Source organism: Neofelis nebulosa, chromosome 12 (assembly GCF_028018385.1).
Source record: "Neofelis nebulosa isolate mNeoNeb1 chromosome 12, mNeoNeb1.pri, whole genome shotgun sequence".
Taxonomy (NCBI): Eukaryota; Metazoa; Chordata; class Mammalia; order Carnivora; family Felidae; genus Neofelis; species Neofelis nebulosa.
Genome location: NC_080793.1, coordinates 89,710,627 through 89,734,304, shown reverse-complemented (window position 1 = coordinate 89,734,304; position 23,678 = coordinate 89,710,627). Strand labels below are relative to the sequence as shown.

General features: G+C 41.5%; 1 protein-coding gene across 1 annotated transcript in view; it reads left to right on the top strand.

Moving 5' to 3' along the window:
* The first annotated feature begins 2,990 nt into the window (after nucleotides 1-2,990).
* The window catches only part of LOC131490785 (spermatogenesis-associated protein 31E1-like), a 33,428-nt gene continuing 12,740 nt past the window's right edge, over nucleotides 2,991-23,678 (top strand). Inside the window, exons 1-3 of the mRNA XM_058693238.1 lie at nucleotides 2,991-3,087; nucleotides 11,061-11,229; nucleotides 13,616-13,705. Coding sequence (XP_058549221.1) covers nucleotides 2,991-3,087; nucleotides 11,061-11,229; nucleotides 13,616-13,705 — 356 coding nt within the window. The remainder of the gene's footprint in view (nucleotides 3,088-11,060; nucleotides 11,230-13,615; nucleotides 13,706-23,678) is intronic.

The window sequence follows — 23,678 nt, the reverse complement described above, 5'->3', positions numbered from 1 at the left end:
GATAGCCAAAATAAAAAAGCCGCCAACAGCAGGTGTTGGTGAGGATGTGAAGAAATGGAGACTCTCATACATAGCAGATGGGAATACAAAATGATGCATCTGTTTTAGAAAACTGTTTGGCAGGGGCACCTGGGTGACTCAGTCAGTTAAGCACCCCAACTTGGGCTCAGGTCAGCAACTCCACTCGTAAACATAACCCCAAGAGAAGTGAGAACAGAGGTCTGACGAAAAACTTGCGGGTGAATGCTCAGCATTGTTCGTAAGAGCCAAAAAGTGGAAACAATCAAATGTCCACCAACTGTTGAAGGGATACAGAAAATACGGTATACCAAACAATGAAATACTCAGTGTAAGAAGTACTGATATATCCTCAACATGGATGAACCTACACTAAGTAGAAGATTCCAGTCACAAGAGACCACATAGGCTCTATGATCCCGTTACATTACGATTCCAGAAGAGGCAAATGTCTAGAGGCAGAAAGTGTTTTAGTAACATTGCTAATTAGTTACAGTAAGCACAGGTGGGTTGGAGCATAGAAGATACAGAGTATCTGCTAGTGAGTGTCAGTTTCCTTAGGAGAGTAATGAAAATGTCCTAAAATTAATTGTCATGATGGTTTTGTGCCCTGTTACTCTGCTTGAAGAACACTGTACACTTTAAATGGGTGAATTTTATGGTACGTGACTCTCATCTCAATAAAGCTGTTAAAAAGCCCCTACCCTTCACACACAATGGATATTACAGTTTTAATCTTGCTTTTCCCATCAGCAACTAATATTTAAAGGAGATGCTCTTTCCATCTGTCACTTTAGCAAATCAAGTCTCAAGAATTTTGTGATTCTTAGGAACAATTTATTATAGGGTTACTACACCACCCCGACACTATCAGCAATAACTTATCTTTTGGAGAACCATGGATTTATGGTTAAATCCATAAAAATTTAAGGAGATAAAACAAGATGAATGAAGGGAGATCAATAGTTTTACAATTATCAACAGAGATGCAGTATAATTATATTCTAGACATCCACACCCTTAATGAACTTCTGATAAAAAGGTATGGATTAATAGTACACATTAACTTAGGCTGGGTTGCAGAAGAAAATCTGCATTTATAACTGTGTCACTTTTGCGTGTTTTGCAGAATTCTATTCTAGACTGAATTGCACTATAAAAAGATACATCTGTAATCAACGACCATTGAGAGGAAACAGAAAGAAACCACCTCATCTACATAACAAGATCAATTACAAAAAAAAATCAGAAGATATCGCAAGAATGTTTTAAAGTAATGTACAAAACCTCCATGAGGAAAACTTGTTTGATACAAGGTAAGTCTTTTTTGTTCTATTTGATTTATTTTTAGTAATGATACCTATGGCTTTGAAATTTCAAGTGATATTTACTAACTTTAAAGAAGGATATGCAATTTCCATCTGTAACGAACATGACAGAAGTTAAGACCTACAGCTCTCAGGGCGCCTGCATGGCTCAGTCCGTTAAGCATCCCACTCTTGATTTCAGCTCAGGCCACGATCTCACAGTTCACAGGTTCATGAGACGAAACCCCAGAACCAGCTCTGTGCTGACAGTACAGAGCCTGCTTGGGATTCTCTGTCTCCCTCTCTCTCTGCCCCTCCCCTGTTCACACGCCCTCTTTCTCTCTTCCTCTCTACCTCTAAATAAACATTCTTTTAAAAAAGACATACAGTTCTCAAAGTACATTTTAATAAATATATTCCCTTCGTGGGCTGTGTCCACTGTGAGGGACTCACTGAACTTTAGACCCAAAGTGTATCAGAAGAGGCAGTACAACTTAAAGGGCATGCCTTATTTAATAGATGTTTTATGAAGAATATTTCTTTTCATCTCCATAGGAACTCTAAAAAGAAGATATGAACATTTCCACTAGGCAAGCAAGAAAGCTGGTTCCAAAATTTGACACGAGTTCCCTTACCAGAGCCCTGCTCCCAGGCAATGAATCCAGGTTTGCCTGTTGCAAAGTCCAAATCCTTCCCACTTGCCACGGCCCACTGATACATTAATCTAATAAATAGTCCAGTAAATAACAAAGGGGAATGGAGACCTTTAGCCTTTGCTTCTAGGCTCTTGAGATCCTGAAGAAGGTTTTCTGGTTTTGTTGGATTCTTACTCGTTTATCTCTCAGATTTGAATTATAAATGCATTCTTCTTATCTTCATTGGGAAACCATAGACAGCTTGTGAGCAGAATCACTAATTCTACACTGTATCTTTTTTTTTTTTTTAATTTTTTTTTTCAACGTTTTTTATTTAGTTTTTGGGACAGAGAGAGACAGAGCATGAACGGGGGAGGGGCAGAGAGAGAGGGAGACACAGAATCGGAAACAGGCTCCAGGCTCCGAGCCATCAGCCCAGAGCCCGACGCGGGGCTCGAACTCACGGACCGCGAGATCGTGACCTGGCTGAAGTCGGACGCTTAACCGACTGCGCCACCCAGGCGCCCCTCTACACTGTATCTTTTAAAATACCTAGAACTGAGATGACAAAGAAATAGACTCGATATATACACAGAGAGGCATTTCAAGGAATATGGGCAGAGGGAACAGGAATCCAGGTAAATCTGTCTTGAACATGAGTTTTGAGTAGATAGACTTAGTGTAATTAAAATATTAGCTATTCCTAAGTTCATTTATACATTTAATGAGACCCCGATTAAAACACCAACAGTTTTTGGTTTTCTTTTTTTTGTTTTAGTGAGTGGTACGGTCCTTTAGTCAAGCCAGTTCTGAAGTTTGCATGGGAAAATTTAAAACTTTAGTAAAACTCTGAATAACGGAGTAGTAGCGAATGACATCACCTGCCAGGTAGCCAACGTTGACCTCCCTCCCATGTGCCAAATAATTTCATCCCGGCCCAACATCCCCCAAGGTCTTAACTCGTCCCAGCATCACCTGTAAGTCCCAAATCTCAACCTCTGAATGATCGACATCAGGCATGGGTGTGACAATGGGTGGGGGCCATGCTCAGGAAGACTTTCTTTCCATCCATGGACACGTGAAGCTAGAAAACAGCTATCTCCTTCCAGAACAGAATGGTGGGACAGGTATAGGATAGATATTCCCATTTCCACAGAGGGAACAGGAAGGAAGAGAGGGGTCACCAGGCAAGTCCAAACCCAGCAGAGCAAATCCCATTAGGTTTCCAGGCTGGGAACATCCTGTTAGACTTGATGCCCCGTCCCTGGGGCTCTAAGGGGCTGTCCTATTGGTCCCTGGCCCTGACCCTGCTTCTCTGGCCTCTGCCTTCACATTCACATTTGTGTTTTTGGAGTCGTTCTTCCTTGTTCCTGAAGGACAGCCCGTGTTTGTCACCAAGTAGCTCTGCAAAGCCATTTCCTGCTTACAGAATCTGACAGCCTCCCCTTCGTGCCTTCCTGTCTCTGTTCCTTCAGGTGAAGCCGAGAGTGTTTCTTCTGATGCAACATTCTCAAGAACCTTGCTGGTCCGTGGTATATGTCATGGGGACCCATGACACTAGATCTCTCCTTCAAAACCCCATCTCTCTTCCTGCCTCCACTGAGATGGTTGACTGGGTCCAGGAGACCCCCACCTAATCTCTTCAGCAAAAGCTTGTCTAGCCCCTCCTGGGCCTCCTCTCTGGAGCACAATTCCCCATAGCAAATGGCCTCATCTTCCCATCTGTTGTCATCGGGATTGGCCTGGAACATTCCAAACAATCGAGTGCTAATTCCTTTTATTGAGCACTCCCCTCCTCAAATTATCTCTTCCCTCACACATTGTGCTAAAGGCAGAAGGAGTTTAGCTTGGAAATCTCCTCAGCTACACATCTAAGTCTATCACTTGTAAATTCTGTTCTGCGCAGAACAAAAGAACACAGTTCAGGCAAGTTTTCTACCACTTTATAACAAAGATGACCTTTTCTCCAATTCCTGATAACATGTTCCTCATTTCTTTCCAAGATCTCACCCGAAGCACCTTTAACATTTGTATTTCTGCCAAGATTCTGTTCAGGAACAACCGAATGTTCACAATGAGAAACTTTCTCGGCAGGGACCTCTGGCTTCTTTCCGAGTTGTCACCAGAATCGCCCTTAGCATCCATGCTTTTCGCTTCTCATCAAGACCATCAGGCCTTGGGGCGCCTGGGTGGCTCAGTGGGTGGAGCGTCCAACTAACTCTTGATTTCAGCTCAGGTCATCATCTCACAGTTCGTGGGGGTCGAGCCCTGAGTCCTCTGCTTGGGATTCTCTCCCTCTCTCTCTGCCCTTCCCCTGTTGGTGCTCTCTAAATAAATAAATAAATAAATAAATAAATAAATATTTAAAAAAAATCAGGCCTTTCCTGTCATGGGCCTCAAAACTCTTTGTCTTTACCCAGTTTTGAAGCCACTCGCCTCATGTGTTGCCATAACGAATTGTTGCAAACTTGGTGGCTTAAAACAACACCCGGCCTGAGGTCCAGAATCCAGGCTTTGGTGGGGCAAGGGCAGGGCGTTCCTTCTGGGGGCTCTGAGAAGGCCACCTCCTCCACCCCTCCCTCCCGGCTCCCGGAGGCAGCCAGCTGTCACTGGCACTTCTCCAACTATAGATGCATCACTCCAGTCTCTGCCTCTGTCCTCACATGTCATTCTCCTTTGGGCCTCTGTGTCTTTTTCTGCCTCTTATTGGGACAATCTCACCCGATTTAGCACCTGTGCTAATCTCATGGGATCTCGTCTTGATCTTTACCTTCAATCTATCTGCGAGGACCTTATTGCCAATAAGGTCACATTCTGAGCCTCTGGGAGGACAGGAATTTGGGGCACACTATTCGACCCACTACACATTTCATTGTACTTCAAGCAAACTGTTAGTAAAAAACAAACAAACAAACAAACAAACAAACAAACAGAAACCTTGTCCAGAGCTTGCCCATATAAAATGGTATTAGGGTTTTTTCCTCCTGCTGGAATTTCTGAGCGAGTTCATTTAGCCTGATTTGGCTCAACTTAAAGTCGTGTTATCCACACAATGATTTAAACTGACCCTTCTTAGGGGGCCTGGGTGGCTCAGTGGGTTAAGCGTCCGACTTCAGCTCAGGTCATGATCTCGCAGTTCGTGAGTTCAAGCCCCACATCGGGCTCTGGGCTGACAGCTCAGAGCCTGGAGCGTGTTTCAGATTCTGTGTCTCCCTCTCTCTCTGCCCCTCCCCTGCTCATGCTCTCTCTCTCTCTCTCAAAAATAAATAAACATTAAAACAATTTTTTTAAATAACTAATTTCTCAGCATTTCATGACATAATCAGCTAATTTTTTTAATGTTTCCAATATCGTTGGTTACATCTTATTTTGTTGTGCTACCTGTTGCTAATGTCAATGTGGTGGTGCTGGTTGTTTTCTAATACAAAGTCGGGTTTGGTTTTTTTTTAAGTGTATTTATTTATTCTGAGAGAGAGAGAGTGAGCATGAGAGTGGGGAAGGGGCAGAGAGAAAGGGAGAGAAAAAATCCCAAGCAGGCCCTGTCCTGTCAGCACAGAGCCAGACATGGGGCTCAAACTCACGAACCACGAGATGGTGACCTGAGCCGAAGTCAGACGCTTAACCGACTGAGCCACCCCGGCGCCCCCAAAGTCAGTTTTAAGAAACTTTTTACGGTCAAGGGTATAGAAGCAACTTTGGGGACCACGTTCTCTACATTCTGTCTTTCCTTGATTCCCTGGCCGTGTGCATACACATATCAAAATGCAGCCGGAAACGTCATATACTGCTCTGATCTGCTTCCAAATGCAGAGTTCTGTTCTTTTATCCCAAACAGGGCTGGGACCATCTTGTCAGCGCCAAGTGAGACTTGATTATATGCATTACTACTGGTGGAAATCCCTGAAGTCGAAGATTGCTGCAAACCTTATTTCCGTGAGAGCAGTATCCATGGTGTTTCATGCATGAACCAAGTGTGTGTGCGTTCGATATATTTTTTTTTTTATTTTAACATTTATTCAGTTTTTGAGAGACAGAGAGAGAGCATGAGCGGAAGAGTGGCAGAGAAAGGCGTTCGATTTTGATGGAAGTTGGGAGAAGATGTGAAATGGCGTGCATTTGGAAGAGCACTAAACAAAATAAGATACGGCAGTTTAATTTAACTGTTAGTAGGATCCTGCTGTACAGTAGTTGTAGGTCAACGATATATATGAGAATTACAGCAAATGTGAGGGGGTTTTGGTATGTTTTCATTTTCAGCTTGTAGAGCAGTTGTTAGAAAGAGCCCTGTAATCATATCACGGAGGTGATATGTGCCGCCCCACTGTGTCCTTTTATGTGAAAGAAAAAATAAGCATCTAATAGTAATAATAAAAAAAAAAACACCTTAATTGTTTGGGGACAGTATTTCTTGCAGTCAAACACAGATTCTAATTAATTCGCTGCCATACTTTCTTCCCTTTCAAGAATAATTCCTAAGCTTGTATAGTAGTTACTGAAAATGTCAATACAATTTCGCTATAACTCTTCCTGAGATGTATATAGAAAACAGCCAATAAACATTAAATTGTATAATTGCACACAGTTTAATTTGAAATGGTCATGTGAAGTCCTATATCCTATAATCTCATATAAAACATCAATGAAATGAGTTCCATGTAATTAAAAGTCAAAAATATATGTTAAAAGCTACATAACTATTCATCAGGGGGCGAGAGGTGGAAGAAATTGGTAAACTGTTCTCATTTTTCAGTTTAAATAAATGGAATTTAAAAAAAGAGGGGGGCGCCTGGGTGGCGCAGTCGGTCAAGCGTCCGACTTCAGCTCAGGTCACGATCTTGCGGTCCGTGAGTTCGAGCCCCGCGTCGGGCTCTGGGCTGATGGCTCGGAGCCTGGAGCCTGTTTCCGATTCTGTGTCTCCCTCTCTCTCTCTGCCCCTCCCCCGTTCATGCTCCGTCTCTCTCTGTCCCAAAATAAATTTTAAAAAAATGTTGGAAAAAAAAATTTTTTTTAAATAAAAAATAAAAAATAAAAAAAATAAATAAAAAATAAAAAAAAAGAACAGAGGTTATTTCTTACTCATATGTGAAATGCAGTTTGGCAGAGGAAGGGGGCAAGACTTCATTCAACTGATAAGAAAATATTTAATGTCCAGTGATTTTTTTCTATGTTGTCTGTCATTGAGAAGGGTGGCATTGGTCCATCATTGTCTGAGAGCTTTGTCCTTCAATGTATGAAGGCGTGTACTATCTCAATAGCAGTCAAGTGTGTGCTTCAACATGAAATTGGTTTGAATATTTAGATAACGACCCAGAGTTTTTTGTGTTGTTTTGGTTGTTTGTTTGTTTGTTTTTGCCTCTAATAATTTTTTTTTTATTTTAAATTCAAGTCAGTTAACACACAATGCCAATACTGGTTTCAGGAGTAGAATTCATCGATTCATCACATGCATCCAACACCCAGTGCCCCTCCCAACAAGTGCCCTCCTTAGTCCCCATCTCCCATCTAGCCCATCCCCCACACACCTCCCTCCATCAACCCTCAGTTTGTTCTCTATCATTAAGAGCCTCTTGTGGTTTGTTTCTCTCTCTTCCCTCCCCTTCCCATATGTTCATCTGTTTTGTTCCTTAAATTCCACATATAAGTGAAATCATATGGTAATTGTCTTTCTCTGATTGACTTATTTCACTTAGGGTAATACATTCTCGGTCCAACCATGTCATTGCAAATGGCAAGATTTCATTCTTTTTGATGGTTGAGTATACATCTTCTTTATCCATTCAGCAGTCGATGGACACTTGGGCTCTCTCCATAGTTTGGCTATTGTTAGAGGTGCTGTTATAAACATCAGGGTGCATGTGCCCCTTTGAATCTGTATTTTTGTATCCTTTGGGTAAATACCTAATAGTGCAATTGCTAGATCATAGGGTAATCCTATTTTTAGTTTTTTGAAGATTCCACAGTTGGTTTTTAAACTTGAAGTGAACACATCCTATCTACAAAAAGAGGGGTGGGGGACCCAATGGACATTTATTACAACTATAGTCTTGGTGTTAGAAATATGTCAGGTAATAATTTGTTTTAAAAGTTCTAGAAATCCAACTTTAATGTCCTAAATCAAAGAAAACAATAGTGTTTCTCTTTTCTCGGCTTTCTTCGGCAAGTGTGCGTAATTATTATGCCTCTGGGTGAAATGGTGTTTTCGTGCCTTCAATGAATGTGGCCAGCTAAGTTTATGGTTTTTGTTCAGGAGACGAATCAGATGGGAGTGGGGAAGTGAAACATTTTAGCCCCACTTCAGATTCCTTAGGAAGAAACCTGGTCGTCCCACCTTGAGTCACGGGTCAACAAAGACCCTGGCGTCTCCCATGAAGATCATGGGGTTGGAAGGGGTTGCAGAGAGTTAACAGAAAATTCACAGAGGAAGGGGGTGGACCGTTTCTCTCAGAAAGAGAACACGTGACAGAACAATAAATATCCGGGGGTGGGGAGACAGCACCACCACCCAGAAGAGAGGGTGAGTTACATGTTACAGCAATTAGGTCCTTGGAAAGTTCCTTGCAATAGACTTAGGGGTGCAGAGCAGGGATCACAGATCACTGTTAGACCCAGGGGCTCCTCTTTCTCTCTTAGGGGAGCTGGAGACCTAATTTCCTGAGCGCTTCTTGTATCCACAGGACATGGACACCGCTTCCCCGCATTTACTCTCCTCTCCCTCCTGCTCCAAAAGGGCTACGTTGACCTGAATTTTGCCCGTTGCTTCCCACTGTGCAGTGTAACTTCCTGTTGCTTTAACTTTCTTGATTTTTTATATTCAGAATGTATTTTCTTACCTCTTAAAATCACAGATGATCCCAGGATTTATCTAAATAAATCAGAAAGAAGATTTTCATCAACTGGGGAATTCTGTTGGCATCTAGCACCCTCGTGGCTTATTCTGAAATCTGAAGAACGTGACCACATCTAGCCTCTGTCTAACAGGGAGCTGAGAACTCTGCAATGAAACAAAATTCCAGGTATTTGTCATTACTGTTCTTGTTAAAATTGTTTTCAGAACTTTGGTTTTACTGGTATTTTCTGACTGCTTTACCCCCATTCTAGTAGAGGATTATTCGTTAATGATGAAAAGAAGGAGGCGTGAGGCTTGGAGGAGAAGCTTAAGAATACATAAAGCAAGCAAAATATTTGCATTCTTGGTTTGTTTTCCCATTTTGTTTTTTCCATTCACTATTTAAAATATGCTCCTTACGGAGAGAAGGACAGCAAAATGCAACCATTTCTACAGCTAATTTGCAAATGGAAAGTGTTAATTAAAATTTGAGGCTCTCAAAGTTTCTAATTAGCCTGTAAAATCCATTCTGCTATTGGGATTTCAGTTTTTATTTCTTTTCCTGGTTGTATCTCTAATTATAGACTATAAGCTAAAAGGATATTTTTTTATATTTCACAAGAGCATCATAAAAGAAAACTACCAAAGTTTTAAAAATATAAATGGCTTCCTAAGATTCAGTTGATGCAAATACTATTAAATAATTTGGTTTCACTGCAAAGTGAAAATTTCTAACAGAAATGATTGAGCTTTTACTTTATGGATTAGAATTTAGGGGAAATAATCTCAAATATTGATAAGATTTGGCTAAATCATGGGCATAATTTCATCTATTGGTGATATCATACAATTTTCACATTCTTTCTTTTTTATCTAAATGACACAAGACAATGGCAAAAAGCATGGATTAGCACTCCATTTTTTAATACATATGCAGGATTGGTCTTTTAGGATAATAATCTTGCATAATAGTTGTGAAGTTGAAATAATGGCAGAGTCAGACATTAAGACAACAGCAATTTATTGACTAGTCCCTAGTCAATAGGGAGCACTTCAACTCTACTTATAACAGCAATCCTGAAGGTCACTATTTTATTTTTACCACATACACATATACATAGCTAATATATGATACAAAGTCTATACGTAGCTAATATAGTATTATATATATACTATATACTATATATTACATATAACGTATAGTATTATATATACTATAATATATATACATAGCTAATATATGATACAAAGTATATGCATAGCTAGTATAGTATTATATAGATACTATATGTATAAGTAATATATAGTATATAGTATAATATATATACTGTAATATATATACTTAACGAATATAGTATGCAAAGTATGTATATATCATAAAGTCACCCGATTTTAGTGCACAATTCAGTAATTTCTAGTAAATTTGTAGTGTTGTGCAACTGTTCCCACAATCCAATTTTAGAACATTTCCATCACCACATAAAGATGCCTCATACTCACGTACCAGAGCTCTGTATTCCCACTCCAAGCCAAAGTGATCACTAATGTACTTTCTGCCTCTGTAGGTTTGTCTTTAATGGACATTTCATATAAATGGGATTTCAAAATCTGTGCTTTTTAAAAATGTACTTAGCATAATATATTGGAGGTTTGTTTTTGTTGTAGCATAGAAGGGCATTTGCATTATTTCTACATTTTGGCTGTTACAAATCATGCTGCCATGAACAGTCATGCATGAGTCTCTTCACAGACACGTATTTGCATTTGTCTTGGATGGATATTCAGGGAAGTAATTGCTGGGTTATATGGTAAATTTATGTCTTTGTTTTTAAATAAGTGACAGGTTGCTTTCCGCAGTGGCTGCACCTTTGTATCTTCCCATGAGCAATGGATAAGCGTTCCAATTTCTCCATGGCCTCCCTGACTCTTGTAGTTGACCATGGTTTTTACTATAGACCTCCTAGCGTTCGTGAATGGCATCTTACCGTGGCTTTAGTCTGTATTTCTCTGATGGCTAATAATACTGAGAAACATGCCATGTGCTTATTGATGAAATGTCTATTCAAAATTTTAGCTTCAATTTTATTGCATTTTTGTGTTCCCATAATTGAGCTGTAAGCATTTAAAATAGACTTTGGATACAAGTAATTTATCATACATATGTTTTGAAAAATTTGGGTCCTGATCTGGGGCTTGTTTTTCCATTTGTTAATGGTGTTCTTGAAGTTCAGGATGTTTGCATTTTGACGAACACAAATTTATCTTTAATCACAGGTGTTTTTGGTATTGGATTAAGACTGTCTAACGTAAGGTCCCTACTTTACCAAAAGAGGAAACTGAGGCCTCATAAGGCCAAGGACACACTCGAATGCAAGAGTGTGTTCAAGTGCACTGCCTTTGCCCTGCACTCACTGCTATCAGGGTGGAATTCAAGTGAGCTCAGGTGAGTGACGTCTGACCCCAGACCTGCGATTTCCCAGGCAGTGTAGCTATTGAGTTCACAGAAGGAACAGACGTGTCTTTCCAGACAACCCTCCCCTAGCTTCTTCTGTATAACGGGAAAGAAAGTTTCTGTAAGCAAATACATACTCTAAGGAAGTTTCTAATGATCATTTAATCACCCCAAAGTAAAATGGACAATGCTCTTCTCTGATTTTAAGATCTAAAAAGTATACACGTAAGTACATAACTGGCCTTTCATCTTTTTTTTTTTTTTATAGAACAAGTTGTATAGGAAAACCAGGGAACAAATTATCAAATTTAAAGTGATAAAATATTGCAGTGGCATTACCCAAATTAGAAGCAATAACTATTATAATGTGCCAATAATTAAGGCTAGTCACAATGTATGTTGGTTTAATGTTAAAAACTGAGTAGCGAAATTTTATGAAGATTAAGTTGAGGAGACTAGCTCATGTTATGAACTTAGAGAACATTTCAAAAATGCGCTTGTGGGAAGCAGGCTCTAAGGTGACCCCAATGACCCCCTATCTGCTTGGATTCCCACCGTGCGTAATCCCCCTACCTCTTAAATATGGACTCGAATTATTGACCTGCCTCTAACAAATACCACACAGTAGAAGCGAATACAGAACTGTAACTTTCAAAGTTAGGCGACAAAATGACTGTGGCATCCACCTTACCCTTCCTCTCTTGATCACCTGCTCTGGAAGAAGCCGGCTGCCATGTTGTATGCTGCTGTATGAACAAGCCCACAAGGTAAGGCACCGGTATCTCTTGTCAACAGCCAGAAAGGACCCAGGGTTAGGGAGTGCCAGTCACCAGCTCTGGGGAGTGATCAGGGCTCTCAAGGGACCCTCGCCTATGAACCTACGAAAAAAACCCAATAATATTCTTTGAATCAATATAACTTTTGGATAAACCAAATATTCAAATTGAGTGGAGATGGGCCAAACCAGGAGAAGGTGAGACGATTTTAAGTATCCCTCCATTATCCAAGCACCTTACACGTAAGGTCTAATGAGAAAATGCCATCAGCAGCAACTGTCACTGTGCTAATAACCTCGGTGGGGGTGAGTGAGCTCTGAGTCTGCCGTCATGACATCATACTCAAGACAGCACCTGGAATCTTCTTTGTTTGAGGGCTGTACTGAGATACCAAGGGTGTCTTGTTCATTCAAACTGCACATTCTCAATTCTTGATGTACTACCTTAGAGTTTAAAGGGTTCATTTATATTCTTATGACCAGTCTTAGTTTAGCAAAGGGCATGACTTAAAACCAAGCAATTAAACAGAGTGAAGTTTCTTATAACTTATCTCTCTTTAGTTACGTTATCATGAGGGATTCTAATGACTGAGTGTGCCGAGCATCACAATAATGAGGGGGAAATAAACAAGGAATCTTGTAAAGTAGAGCGTCTCAAAGTGTGCTGCCATCTTTTATAAGACAAGTAAATTCTCTGGGGTGCCTGCCTGGGAGGCTCAGTCTGTTGAGCTTCTGACTTGGGCTCAGGTCGTGATTTCATTGTTCTGGATTTCAAGCCCTGCATTGGGCTCACTGCTGTCAGTGCAGAGCCTGCTTCGGATCCTCTGTCTCCCTCTCTCTCTGCCCCTCTCCCGCTCACTCTCTGTCTCTCAAAAACAAACATTGAAAAAAAGTTAAAAGTAATAAAAAGAAGAAAGAAATATGGTAGGTTTAAGTCCCACACTGGTTATAGAGATTACTTAAATATAAAACCTTAAGAAAAGAAATTTGGTTGTAAAACTCCTGCACTGGAAAATAGGAAGAAACTCCACGTTTTTTTTTTCAAGAATGACACTTGGTTATCAGTGCATCAGCAGGATGCATCCTGGTGTTGACTGGGAGGCCAGATTCAAAAGGAAGAATTCTGCCTTCCTAGGTAGTTAAACAAGGGGCTCCTGCATCTAGCAAAAACAAACAAACCAAAAAACAAAAAACACTAAATAGGGTTTGTAAGATAGTTTCCTTTTACATCATTGTGAAAGATTTTCTGAAAGAAGAGGTTGAAGGAGTCTGGATGGGATGTTTACAACTCATATACTTTTCTTTGTTTTCTTTCCTTATAGTGGGTCCAATACCACTTACAACACACATTGTTCTCTAGGATCGGTGTGTCCAAAAATAACCTTCCCTTGCTCCTGCCCAAAGACGGGTTCTGTTGGGAGTTTTGCCAGCGCCAGCTTTTAAAGAATTAAAGGATTTGAGGAAAAGGGAATGTGTTCCGGGTCAGAGGCAGCCCCTTTCCCCTGGGTTTCTAGGACAGAGACATCTAGCTGTTTCCTCTTACTCATCCCTTTTATTTGACGGCCCTAAGTTTATCCTTCACTCCTATGCCCTGTCCACCAGAGAAGCAGAGTCTGTGGAGGAAGATGTCAGGAGGAACTCGGTGAGGACCAGCCCTGGGAAACACCACCGGATTGAAGGAGGAGGCTGTGGGTAACGCTTGAGAGAAGGACCCCTGGAAAGGGCCATTCAAGGGTCGGCTTCCCGTCTCCTCCTTCAGACCCTTCGACTCAAACCAACCCTGCTCCTGACCTTAATCTCAGCATCTAGCAATTTAAATTTTTTTAAGTTTATTTATTTATTTTGAGCGAGAGAGCAGGGGAGGGACAGAGAGCAGGGGAGAGGCAGAGAGAGCAGGGGAAGAGCAGAGAGAGAGAGGGAGAGAGAGAATCCCAAGCAGGCTCCGCACTGTCAGTGCAGAACCCGATGTGGGCTCGAACCCTCAAACCATGAGATCGTGACCTGAGCCGAAACCAAGAGTCCAATGCCTAACCGGCTGAGCCACCCAGGCACCCCAGCACCTACCGATTTTATAATCTCTAGACTCACTTTTATTGTCAATAACCACTGTCTTGACTTTTTCTCATTTCCAATAGTTAGAACAGTTTTCTTTACCTTTGGAATCCCTTTGAAATGCTGGTTGATATCTGGCTCCTGAAGCCTGCCATGTTCTTGCCTAGCTCTGCTTGTGCAGATGTCTGTCTACTGCTCACAGGTGTCGTGCTTCCGCTGGGGACAAGGAGGCCCCGTGCTCACCCGTGCTAGCTCGCCTCCTCCATGCCACTGCTGTGTTATTCTCCAACAGGGAATGTGGCACATTTCAAATAAATAAAGGGATACCATTTACTTGCAGCAGGAACACTCACGAAGTAGGAAATGGAAACGAACAAAAGCACTGGGGATCTTGCTAACCTGTCTTAATTTACTAAAACCTTTTCTTTCTTTTTAAAATAATCTTCTATTATTTAATATGAGTACACAGAAATATGTTACATTATTTTTATAATTCATGTCTAAAATATTTTCTAACAAGCCATGTTTCCGTGAGATTTATACAGCACATTCTGGATTTTGATTCATTTGGTTAGAAGTTTTCTTTTTTTCTTAATATAATTTGTTGTCAAATTGGCTTCCATAAAACACCCGGTGCTCATCCCAACAAGTGCCCTCCTCAATGCCCATCACCCACTTTCCCCTCTCCCCCGCCCCCCATCAACCCTCAGTTTGTTCTCTGTATTTTTCTAAACTGTTTTTGCAGAGTCTTGCATTAAGAATATGAAGTTTGGGGCACGTGGGTGGCTCAGATTCTCCCTCTCTCTCCCTCTGCCCCTCCCCTACTCTCACACATGAGTGCATCCTCGTGTGTACTCTCTCTCTCTCTCTCTCAAAAAATTTAAATTTAAATTTAAAAAAGGATATACAATTTAAGGTTGTAGAGAATCCAACAGGGTTACTATATTCTGACAGAGATCGTAAGAATTTATTCCAGCACATGCCATCCTGCCTGAGATGTGTTCTACTGCGGCCCAGGGTCTGGGAAAGGTCCTTGGTTTACCACCTTGTGGATCGGGTAAATGATGTAAAGACACTCAAAGATGTTGGGAAGTTGTGTCCTGGACCACTGAGTAAGCTTCATAAGTAAGTGCATTAATCACAGAGGACAAGGTGATATGACTCATGATAAGATGCTATTGTCATGGTCCCAAACCTTTTCAGAGAGGGCCGTCCTGTGAAGAGGAGGGACCAAGCACCAAGCCAGGAAGATCTGAGCTCTGATCAGCTCAGTCTGATGGCTGGTGGGAAAAACAAACAAACAAACAAACAAACAAACAAACAAAAAATTACCTAATCTCTCTTATCATCAGTTCCTTCATCCAGAGTGTGAGGTTTGGGATGTCAAAGCCAGCCAATCATAAAATGCTCACTCTGACTATTTCATATGAATACCTACAATCCTCACAGCTCTTACAAAAGGGAGAATGTTTTACATATACATATTCAGAAGTGTTTTATATTTCTGTTGTATGTATAAAAATTGTATTTAAATTTTGATGAAGATAATTATGTATTTTAATTTTCTTTTCAGTAATATGTATTTTCTCTCCTTAAAAGTACCCTTTCTGGCTACTGTACATATGCCCCAAGGCTGTTAATGTAGAGGGCCCCTGGCCGGAAGTCATACACATTTGATCTGAGGCACCCCTGCCTTCCAGCTAGTGTGGGTTTACTTTTCCCATCTAAGAGGCTTTGCCATGGCATCCCAGGGACCAGGTGTGGCCACATCATGGCGTGAGACCCACATATATAAAAATAACCATAGTCCGACCCCAGAAAAAGACGCAAGGGGCATGTATCAAAGAAGAAATAGAATTTTACATTGCCTTTTAGCGATGTACTTTAGCAGAAGTCCTTTTATTTGAACCTGGTTTGTTGAAAACAGGGTGGCGGCGAGGCGGCAGAGAACCACCGTTTCAAAAGCTGGACATGTCACTAAGTCCTTAAGATGTTATGAAACCAAGCTTTGGCTCTGGTGCAGAAATCGGACGGTGCTCTCTGTCCCCTGGGTAACAGTCTCTAGCAGATAGGGCTCCCCTTTCGGTGTTGTTATTGTTATGTTTCTTTTCCCCAGGTTTTTTGTTGACATCGCTATTTTGCTTTATCTCTTAAAACTTGCAAAATGATGCGTGTGTAAGTTATGCAGAAGACATAAGGAATAAAAATAAATGAACGCCCAGTGTAACCACTCCACCTAGGAAAGAAAACCCACTTGTGTCTTTGTGGGCCTGGATCGGTCCCCATTCTGCTGTTAACTCCATTGTTCTTCTTTATAGTTTATTTGATATGAATATACAGCTAAATAAGACAGTGCTTTGATTTGCATATTTTTGAACTTCAAATAAGTGGAATCGTACTGTGTATATTCTTCAACTTGATTTTCGGTTCGATATTACGTTTATTTTTTTTTTAAGTTTATTTCTTTCTTTAAGGGGGTGAGGGGCAGAGAGAGAGAGAGGGAGAGAGAGAGAATCGCAAGCAGGATCTGGGGTGTCAGCACAAAGCCTGATGCAGGGCTCAATCCCATAAACCCTGAGATCATGACTGAGCAGAAATCAAGAGTGGGACGCTTAACCACCTGAGCCCCCCAGGCACCTCTCAATATCATGTTTATAATACTAACTCCTACAAAGTTTCATCGTGGCCTACGGTCATTGCTTTATCGTATCCCATCATAAAACTATGTCAAGCAAATGTATCCCTTCTAGTTGATCGGATTGGGTTTTTTCCTCCCATTTTTGATATCACAGTGAAAACCGCTATGAATATTCTTAGGCTTTGGGATCCCGGGGCTGGAATTTCTCTAGGTTGTATTCAGTACAACTGCGGTGTCCAAAGGTTTCCACGTGTTCACATATACTAAGTCACAACAAACTGTTTTCCAAAGTGGTTACATCCCCACCATCAGTTACAAGACTAGAGGCACCTGGGTGGCTCAGTCAGCTAAGTGTCTGACTTCCGCTCAGGTCAGGATCTCACAGTTCGTGGGTTCGAGCCCTGCATCTGGCTGGCTGCTGTCAGCATGGACCCGGCTTCACATCCTGTGTCCCCCTCTCTCTCTACCTATGTCTCTCTCTCTCTCTCTCTCAAAAATAAATAAGTAAAACATGTGACTCAGGGGCTCTATGCCACCACGTACAGTTGATGGTGTCAGTTTTTTTAATTGTGTCCAATTTGTGGTTGAGAAATGGTATCTGTGTTTTAATCTGCATTTCCTTAACTCCTAAGGCAGCAAAGAAAGAAAAATAATTTTAGTTAGACAAACCAAGGGGGAAAAGGTGGGAAGGGCTACCTCACGTGGAAGGATCGGAAGAAAATGGGGGTGTCTCCTGTGGCGGGTCATCTGTGTAGACAGGAGTGACAACACGGGCTGTGCCAGGTACAGGGGGCTGCAGACAGCAGCAGTGGTTTCTAGCAAAACCTCCCTTTTAAGTGCCGTAACTAAGGATTCTTAGCTAATGAGTTAGAGACCTGGCCAGAAGGTGCTCAGCTAGACCAAACAGATGGTGTTGGAGAGGAAACAACGCTTAGGGTATAAAAGGGGGTGGGTCGGAAGACGTACACGGTGTCTATTCTCTCAATTAGGATCTGATTTACTTTGCATCTTAAGAAAAGGAAAATCACACGTAAAAGCAAAGTTTAAAAATCCTTGAGAAGAATTAACCTGGCGTGAGTCATGCAAATATTTTAAGCTTAAGAGAATCATTAAGGTCTTTCTAGATTTGGAAAATTAAAAAAAAAAAATACACACACACACACACACACACACACACACACACATATATATATATATATATATATATAGGTCTGTCGAATTTAAGATCTGCACGGTTTTGGGAGGCAATGCCTTGTCTGCATCAAATCTCAATGAAGCATTTCCAGCCCTTTGGAGATGCCTCCTATCGTTCCCCAAGTTTTATTATATGTCGCTACAATGAACCACTCACTATCTGGGGTGGAAACCAATCCCGGCCTTCCTGCCTTGAATGTTACGCTGAGTTGAGTATCACCATTCACTAAAAGGACCCACGATGGAGTCTAGAAGAGCCCAAGGGAAAACTTTGTGGGTCACTTTGGACTCTTTTGGAAACAGATACCAAGATGGAATCAGAATCACAAGTGATTTGCCCGGGAAATGCTCGTGGTGAATAAAGAAGCAGCAGTAGAAGGGGAGAGCATTCCAACTGCGATGCAGGACACTTGAGAGACCAGACAGGGGAAGAGGCAGGATCAAGCAAGAAGAGCCTCGGACTTCGGTGCAGCTCTGAGAAAGCCTTGGCCAGGCTGGGGAGCTCCAGAGCAAAGGTTGCCCACTGGGGGAATCCCACACCAGGTAGGGAGGGCCCCACTCTGCCATCCAGTCACTGGCTGGGAGAAGTCTGCGGGAGAGCATGGCCCCAGTTCGAAGGCCTGGGGGGGATCCCAACAGTCCCAGAGATGCAGCAGCTGGGGGCTGTCCCTGCTGTCCCTACTGCCCCTACTGCCCCTTACAATATGTCACAATACGTTCTTTTGAAAGGGAGAGCTGAAAAGCGTACCTCCACGGGTGCCTCACTAAGAAATATAAATCTAGTAAACTCACCATACCAAGATGCCTACAGTCTTCGGTGTCTGCGTGACAATGAAATATCATGAACACATCTGGACTTCTATGTGCTTGCCTGTCAATTAGGATGTTTAAGAGTATCGCACTGCTGTTCCTAATGATATTGAAATCAAGTAAGAATTATGTGTCTGGCTCAAGGGATTTTTTTTCCGAAACTTTGCTTTGTTTACAAACAAGTAAAAATTTCACATTGGGAAGCCTGGATGGCTCAGCTGATTGAGCGTCCAAATCTTGATTTTGGCTCAGGTCACGATCTCACAGTCGTGGGATCAAACTCCAAGTCGAGCTCCTCACCGAGCGTGGAGACTGCCTGAGATTCTCTCTCTCCCTCTGCCCCTCTCTCCCGCTTGCACTCTCTCTCTCTCTTTCTAAAAATAAAAATGTAAAGAACACTTTAAACTTCACATTTGTTTAATTTACAAATTAAACTGATATAGAGACATATGTCACTATTCTGTAGTCTCCATTATCTATAAGTACAGTGATTCTCTTTTGTGTTCCCATCCTAGGGCATCCTTAATTAGCTTACTGTAAACAGGATTTCTTCTGCATGAACACATACTCATTATTTATTTGGACTTCACATAAAATGATCGCTACCCTGACCCAGCGGTCCCTAATCACTCATGTGTATCTAGAACATTCTGTGCCTAGTGATGCTGACATAAGATTGTGGAAATCAGCCCTCCTTCAGTGTTTATTATGTGATGCTCAGACCTCTCAGACTCATTTGCCTTGTTACTTTATTCCTATTAACAGCATATCCCATTAAAGCAGAAAGACACAACTGGCTTCCGATAAGAGGCCAAGCTTAAGCAAGAGACTGATCCTTTATCCCTCCCTTTGCAATGTTCAGTTTACATAATTTATAATAGGAAAGAAGTGGAATGTCTCACTCATTGTTGTACTAGAAGGGTACAACATCTATATTGGGTTGGCCTTCTGTGTAGGAAAATAGAAATACAAATCCCTATAGGTTTCTCTAACAGAGGCCACTCAGTCCAAGGAGGTGCAGAGAATTCTAGAAATGACATGCATCGGTGATGTCTACCATGTTACATGCCTTTATCCAAACCTCTTCCTATCCCACTGGAAATCTCTTACTACCCAGCATGGTTTTCTGTTTAGTCTCATGGCCACAGTAAACCTTCTGGAAGGAGAACAGCTTTCCAATTGGAACATCGGTATTCCTTCCTCTCCTGATGGCCTCACCCTCCAGTCCCGACTCAATGCCTATGCACTTTGGCCCTTGAATGACTCTTATTGACAATTTGACCTCCCTTTATTCCTGTCACTACCCCTCTGCCCCCTTTAACAGAAAACACTGTTCAATGACAGTGTAAGAAGACCCATCAAAAATAGAACCCAAGTCACTGTTAGAAGACTCACTATAAAATATCAAAACCAAATTTGCAAAATCAAAGCTCACATTAGAAGCCAGACCTCCCAAAGCCAAAGAAACTCCTTGACTGACAAATATACTAATATAGCCCCTTTCCAAGGAAATTCTTCCTCTACTACGACACTCTGTCCCCTGCTCAACCTTCTGTAGAAACAGAAACTTAACTAATCTAAAACACAACAGCTGCCAACATCTGGGGCTGAAAAGCCCATTGGAAGGATGAGGCGGGAAGTTTTGCCACTCGGATGGGTTTTGGAGACATCCAGATTGTCCACTGGGTCTCTTCGGGGCCCTTCGCCCAAAATTTAGTCCACAGCCTTCATAAGACTATGCATCAGGGCAAAGGAAATCTCAAAGATCTCCTCCACAAATATTTACGGCAATGATGACAACCAGATCTTTTGCACAACCAGAAATGGGGATCTTGTGCTCTTATTTCTGTGCTTTTGTGTGATGCATGGCTGAAGTTTTAGAATTCAAGCTCTCTGTTTGTGTCTGTCTGTATGTTTTCATGTCTGTGAATACACGATAGTTACCTACCTTTGGATGGTATTACAAAATTAGAACATAAATTTCTTAAAAGGACTTCTTCTCTGATTTCTCTAAAGATGAACACTTCACACTAGAGTTCTGAGAAATTCAGGGAACTGAGCTTCTGATATTTTCATATACTTTAAAAAGAAGTACTCTAATGAAACTAACTCAAAGAGTGTTTAAAATTCAAGTTCACCTAATTTATGTAAATCTTTGGCAAACAGGACTAGTTTGATATTGTTGGTTGAATAAAAATGGCTACGTTTTCAGTGTCATGCGTTTTTATTCTATTCGGACGTATTTCCCCTAAACTTACAAAGGTTTCCTGATTAGGGGCACCTGGGTGGCTCGGTCAGTTGAGTTTCCAACTCTTGATTTCAGCTCAGGTCATCAGGCTTTGCAGAGAGCAATAAAATAACAATAACAATAATAATAATAAATCTTTTCAAACAACAAAAAATAAAGTTTTCTGGGTTAAATAAACCAGCATTGTAGCTACCAGATGCTTCAGATTATTAAAAATGTGCGTTTGTGTTTAACCAAATTGAACCATTCTTCCGACCAAACTTATTTCAACAGTACTTACGATTCGTAGTATGAAAATAGTTTCCAATCTCTTTAGATAACTTAAAACCTTAAACTTATGCTAAACTGAGCTGATAGTATCCTGTGGAAGGGTGCCTGGGTGGCTCAGGTGGTTAAGAGTCTGACTCTTGGTTTAGGCTCAGGTCATGATCTCACGGTTCATGAGATAGAACCCCACATCGGGTTCTATCCCCACATCTGCACTGACAGTGCGGAGCCTGGGATTCTCTCTCTCCCTCTCTCTCAGCCCCTCCCCTGTTCCCCTCTCTCTCTTGAAAGAAATAAATAAAACTTTTTAAAAAATAGTATTCTTTGGGTACCCAAGTCACTTATAAACAAGATAAAATACTGAAAATTAATTACTAAGCATAATTTTAATTTTATGTGCTTTTTGTCTCTTCAGTTTTACATGGTACAGAGAGGCTACAGTCTCTTTACTTAGCGTAACATTTTATATTAGTATTTCTCTTTTTCATCTATGGCACCCCTCTTTTCAGATGCCTGATCTCCAGGTCTCTAAAACAACCGATCTTAGAACTGAGGTCAAGAGATGCACCATCAGAGGCGCGCCTGGGGGGTGCTCAGTCAGTTGAGCGTCCGACTTCGGCTCAGGTCATGATCTCGTGGTCCGTGAGTTCGAGCCCCATGTCGGGCTCTGTGCTGACAGCTCAGAGCCAGGAGCCTGCTTCGGATTCTGTGTCCCTCTCTTGCTCTGCCCCTCCCTCACTCATGCTCTGTCTCTCTCTCTCTCTCAAGAATAAATAAAACATTTAAAAAATTTTTTAAAGATAGAGAGAGAGAGATGCACCATCAATTTATTTAAGAAACAATTTCATAATTAAGCAGTTATACTTCAGGAACATTTTGAACTCCTACTATCTGGGGGGATAACTTTAGGACACTAGCAAAGATGCAGAAAAATGCACACAATTCCCTGTACAAAGTTCCCAATTTCTCCTAATATTTCTATTTTAGTTCCTAACTTATGGTATAATTTATAATTCCTTCCTTATAGTTTTTGAGGTTGGCCTTGAGTTTACAACACATATTTTTAAGTAATCTAAAGCCACCTTGAAATAACATTACACCATTTCATGTGTAGCGCAGGGACCTTATAACAGAGTGTTGCCAGTTCTTTCCCCTCCTCCCTGGGACATCCTTGTCATTCGTTTCACTGATCCAGATTCTGTAACTACATAACACATTGTTAGTATTGTCACTTTAAACAGTTATCTTTTAGAAATCAATTAATCAGAAAACTCAAGGATTCCATTTTACCTTCATTCCTTCCTTCCCGGAAGCTCCTCCTTTATGTAGATCCAACTTTCTAATCTTTATCAGTTTGGTCATGTTTAATGTTTGCGATAATGTTGGTGCCAGAGGTTTCAAATGCCTCTAGTGTTCTTGTTCTTGTCTCCCCTCTTGACTTTGGGCTTCCCTAAGTACTCTTCTTCAGAGAGAATCTTTGTCTTCCTGTTCTTTTGGCTATAATTCACTCTTACTAGATTGGTGTCATGGTAGACTGTTGGTGTCATGGTAGGCTTTGGTGTCATGGCAGGTTGTTGGTGTCATGGCAGACTTTCAGGGAGAGAAAGCATTCTAGAACTTGCCAGGGAGTCCCAGTCTATAGTGGGCCTCTGTCTGGGGCTGTGACCTTCACAGATTTTTGTGACTCTGCTGCAGGGACATATCTCTCTGCCTGTGCCCCCGCTCCTTTCCGTAACTGCAGCATTCCCTATCTATTTCTTGAAGCTCTATCACCTGTCGATGTCTTTTACCCACCCACCCCCCTACATGAGAAAGGAAGGACGCAGAGGGCTGAAGTGGGGGATTATTTAGTCCCTAACTGGGATAAGATTTCAGAAATGCACTCTGGCCAAGTTCTTTCTCCTGGAGAGTATCCTTCTGCTCTATAGAAAGCTCTGCTCACGTTTCCAAACAATTCCTGTCTCCCACCACCTCCTCCTTGCATTCAGCCCCCTCCAGAGCCACCAGGGCATCTCACTCTTCACCATGAGAGCCTATAAGAGTCCTGACGGAGAAGCCCCAAGACTGTGGCCTCCAGGATTTTCTCATTCTCAATGAGTCGCACAGCCTCCAGCGATTTGTCAGAATTATCATTTAAGTCTTCCTAGCAGTACAGGGCTACAGTGGTGCCTGCCACAGAGCTCAGGAAGCAGCAAGCAGGTCTCAGTTCCTAGCTTTCTGCCTGTGCCTGTCTCTCCAGCCTTGCGGGTAGCAATTAGCCTTGAAGCCTTGGTTCTCTGATGAGTCCGAGAAAAGCTATTGATTTCCAACCTGTCCAGAATTTTCTTATTGTAAGGATAAAAGCGATGACTTCTAGAAGTTGCTTCCCTTAATATTAACATCTCATATAACCATGGAACATCGGTAATACTAAGAAATCAACATTGGTACTATACTGTTAACTAAACTACAGATTT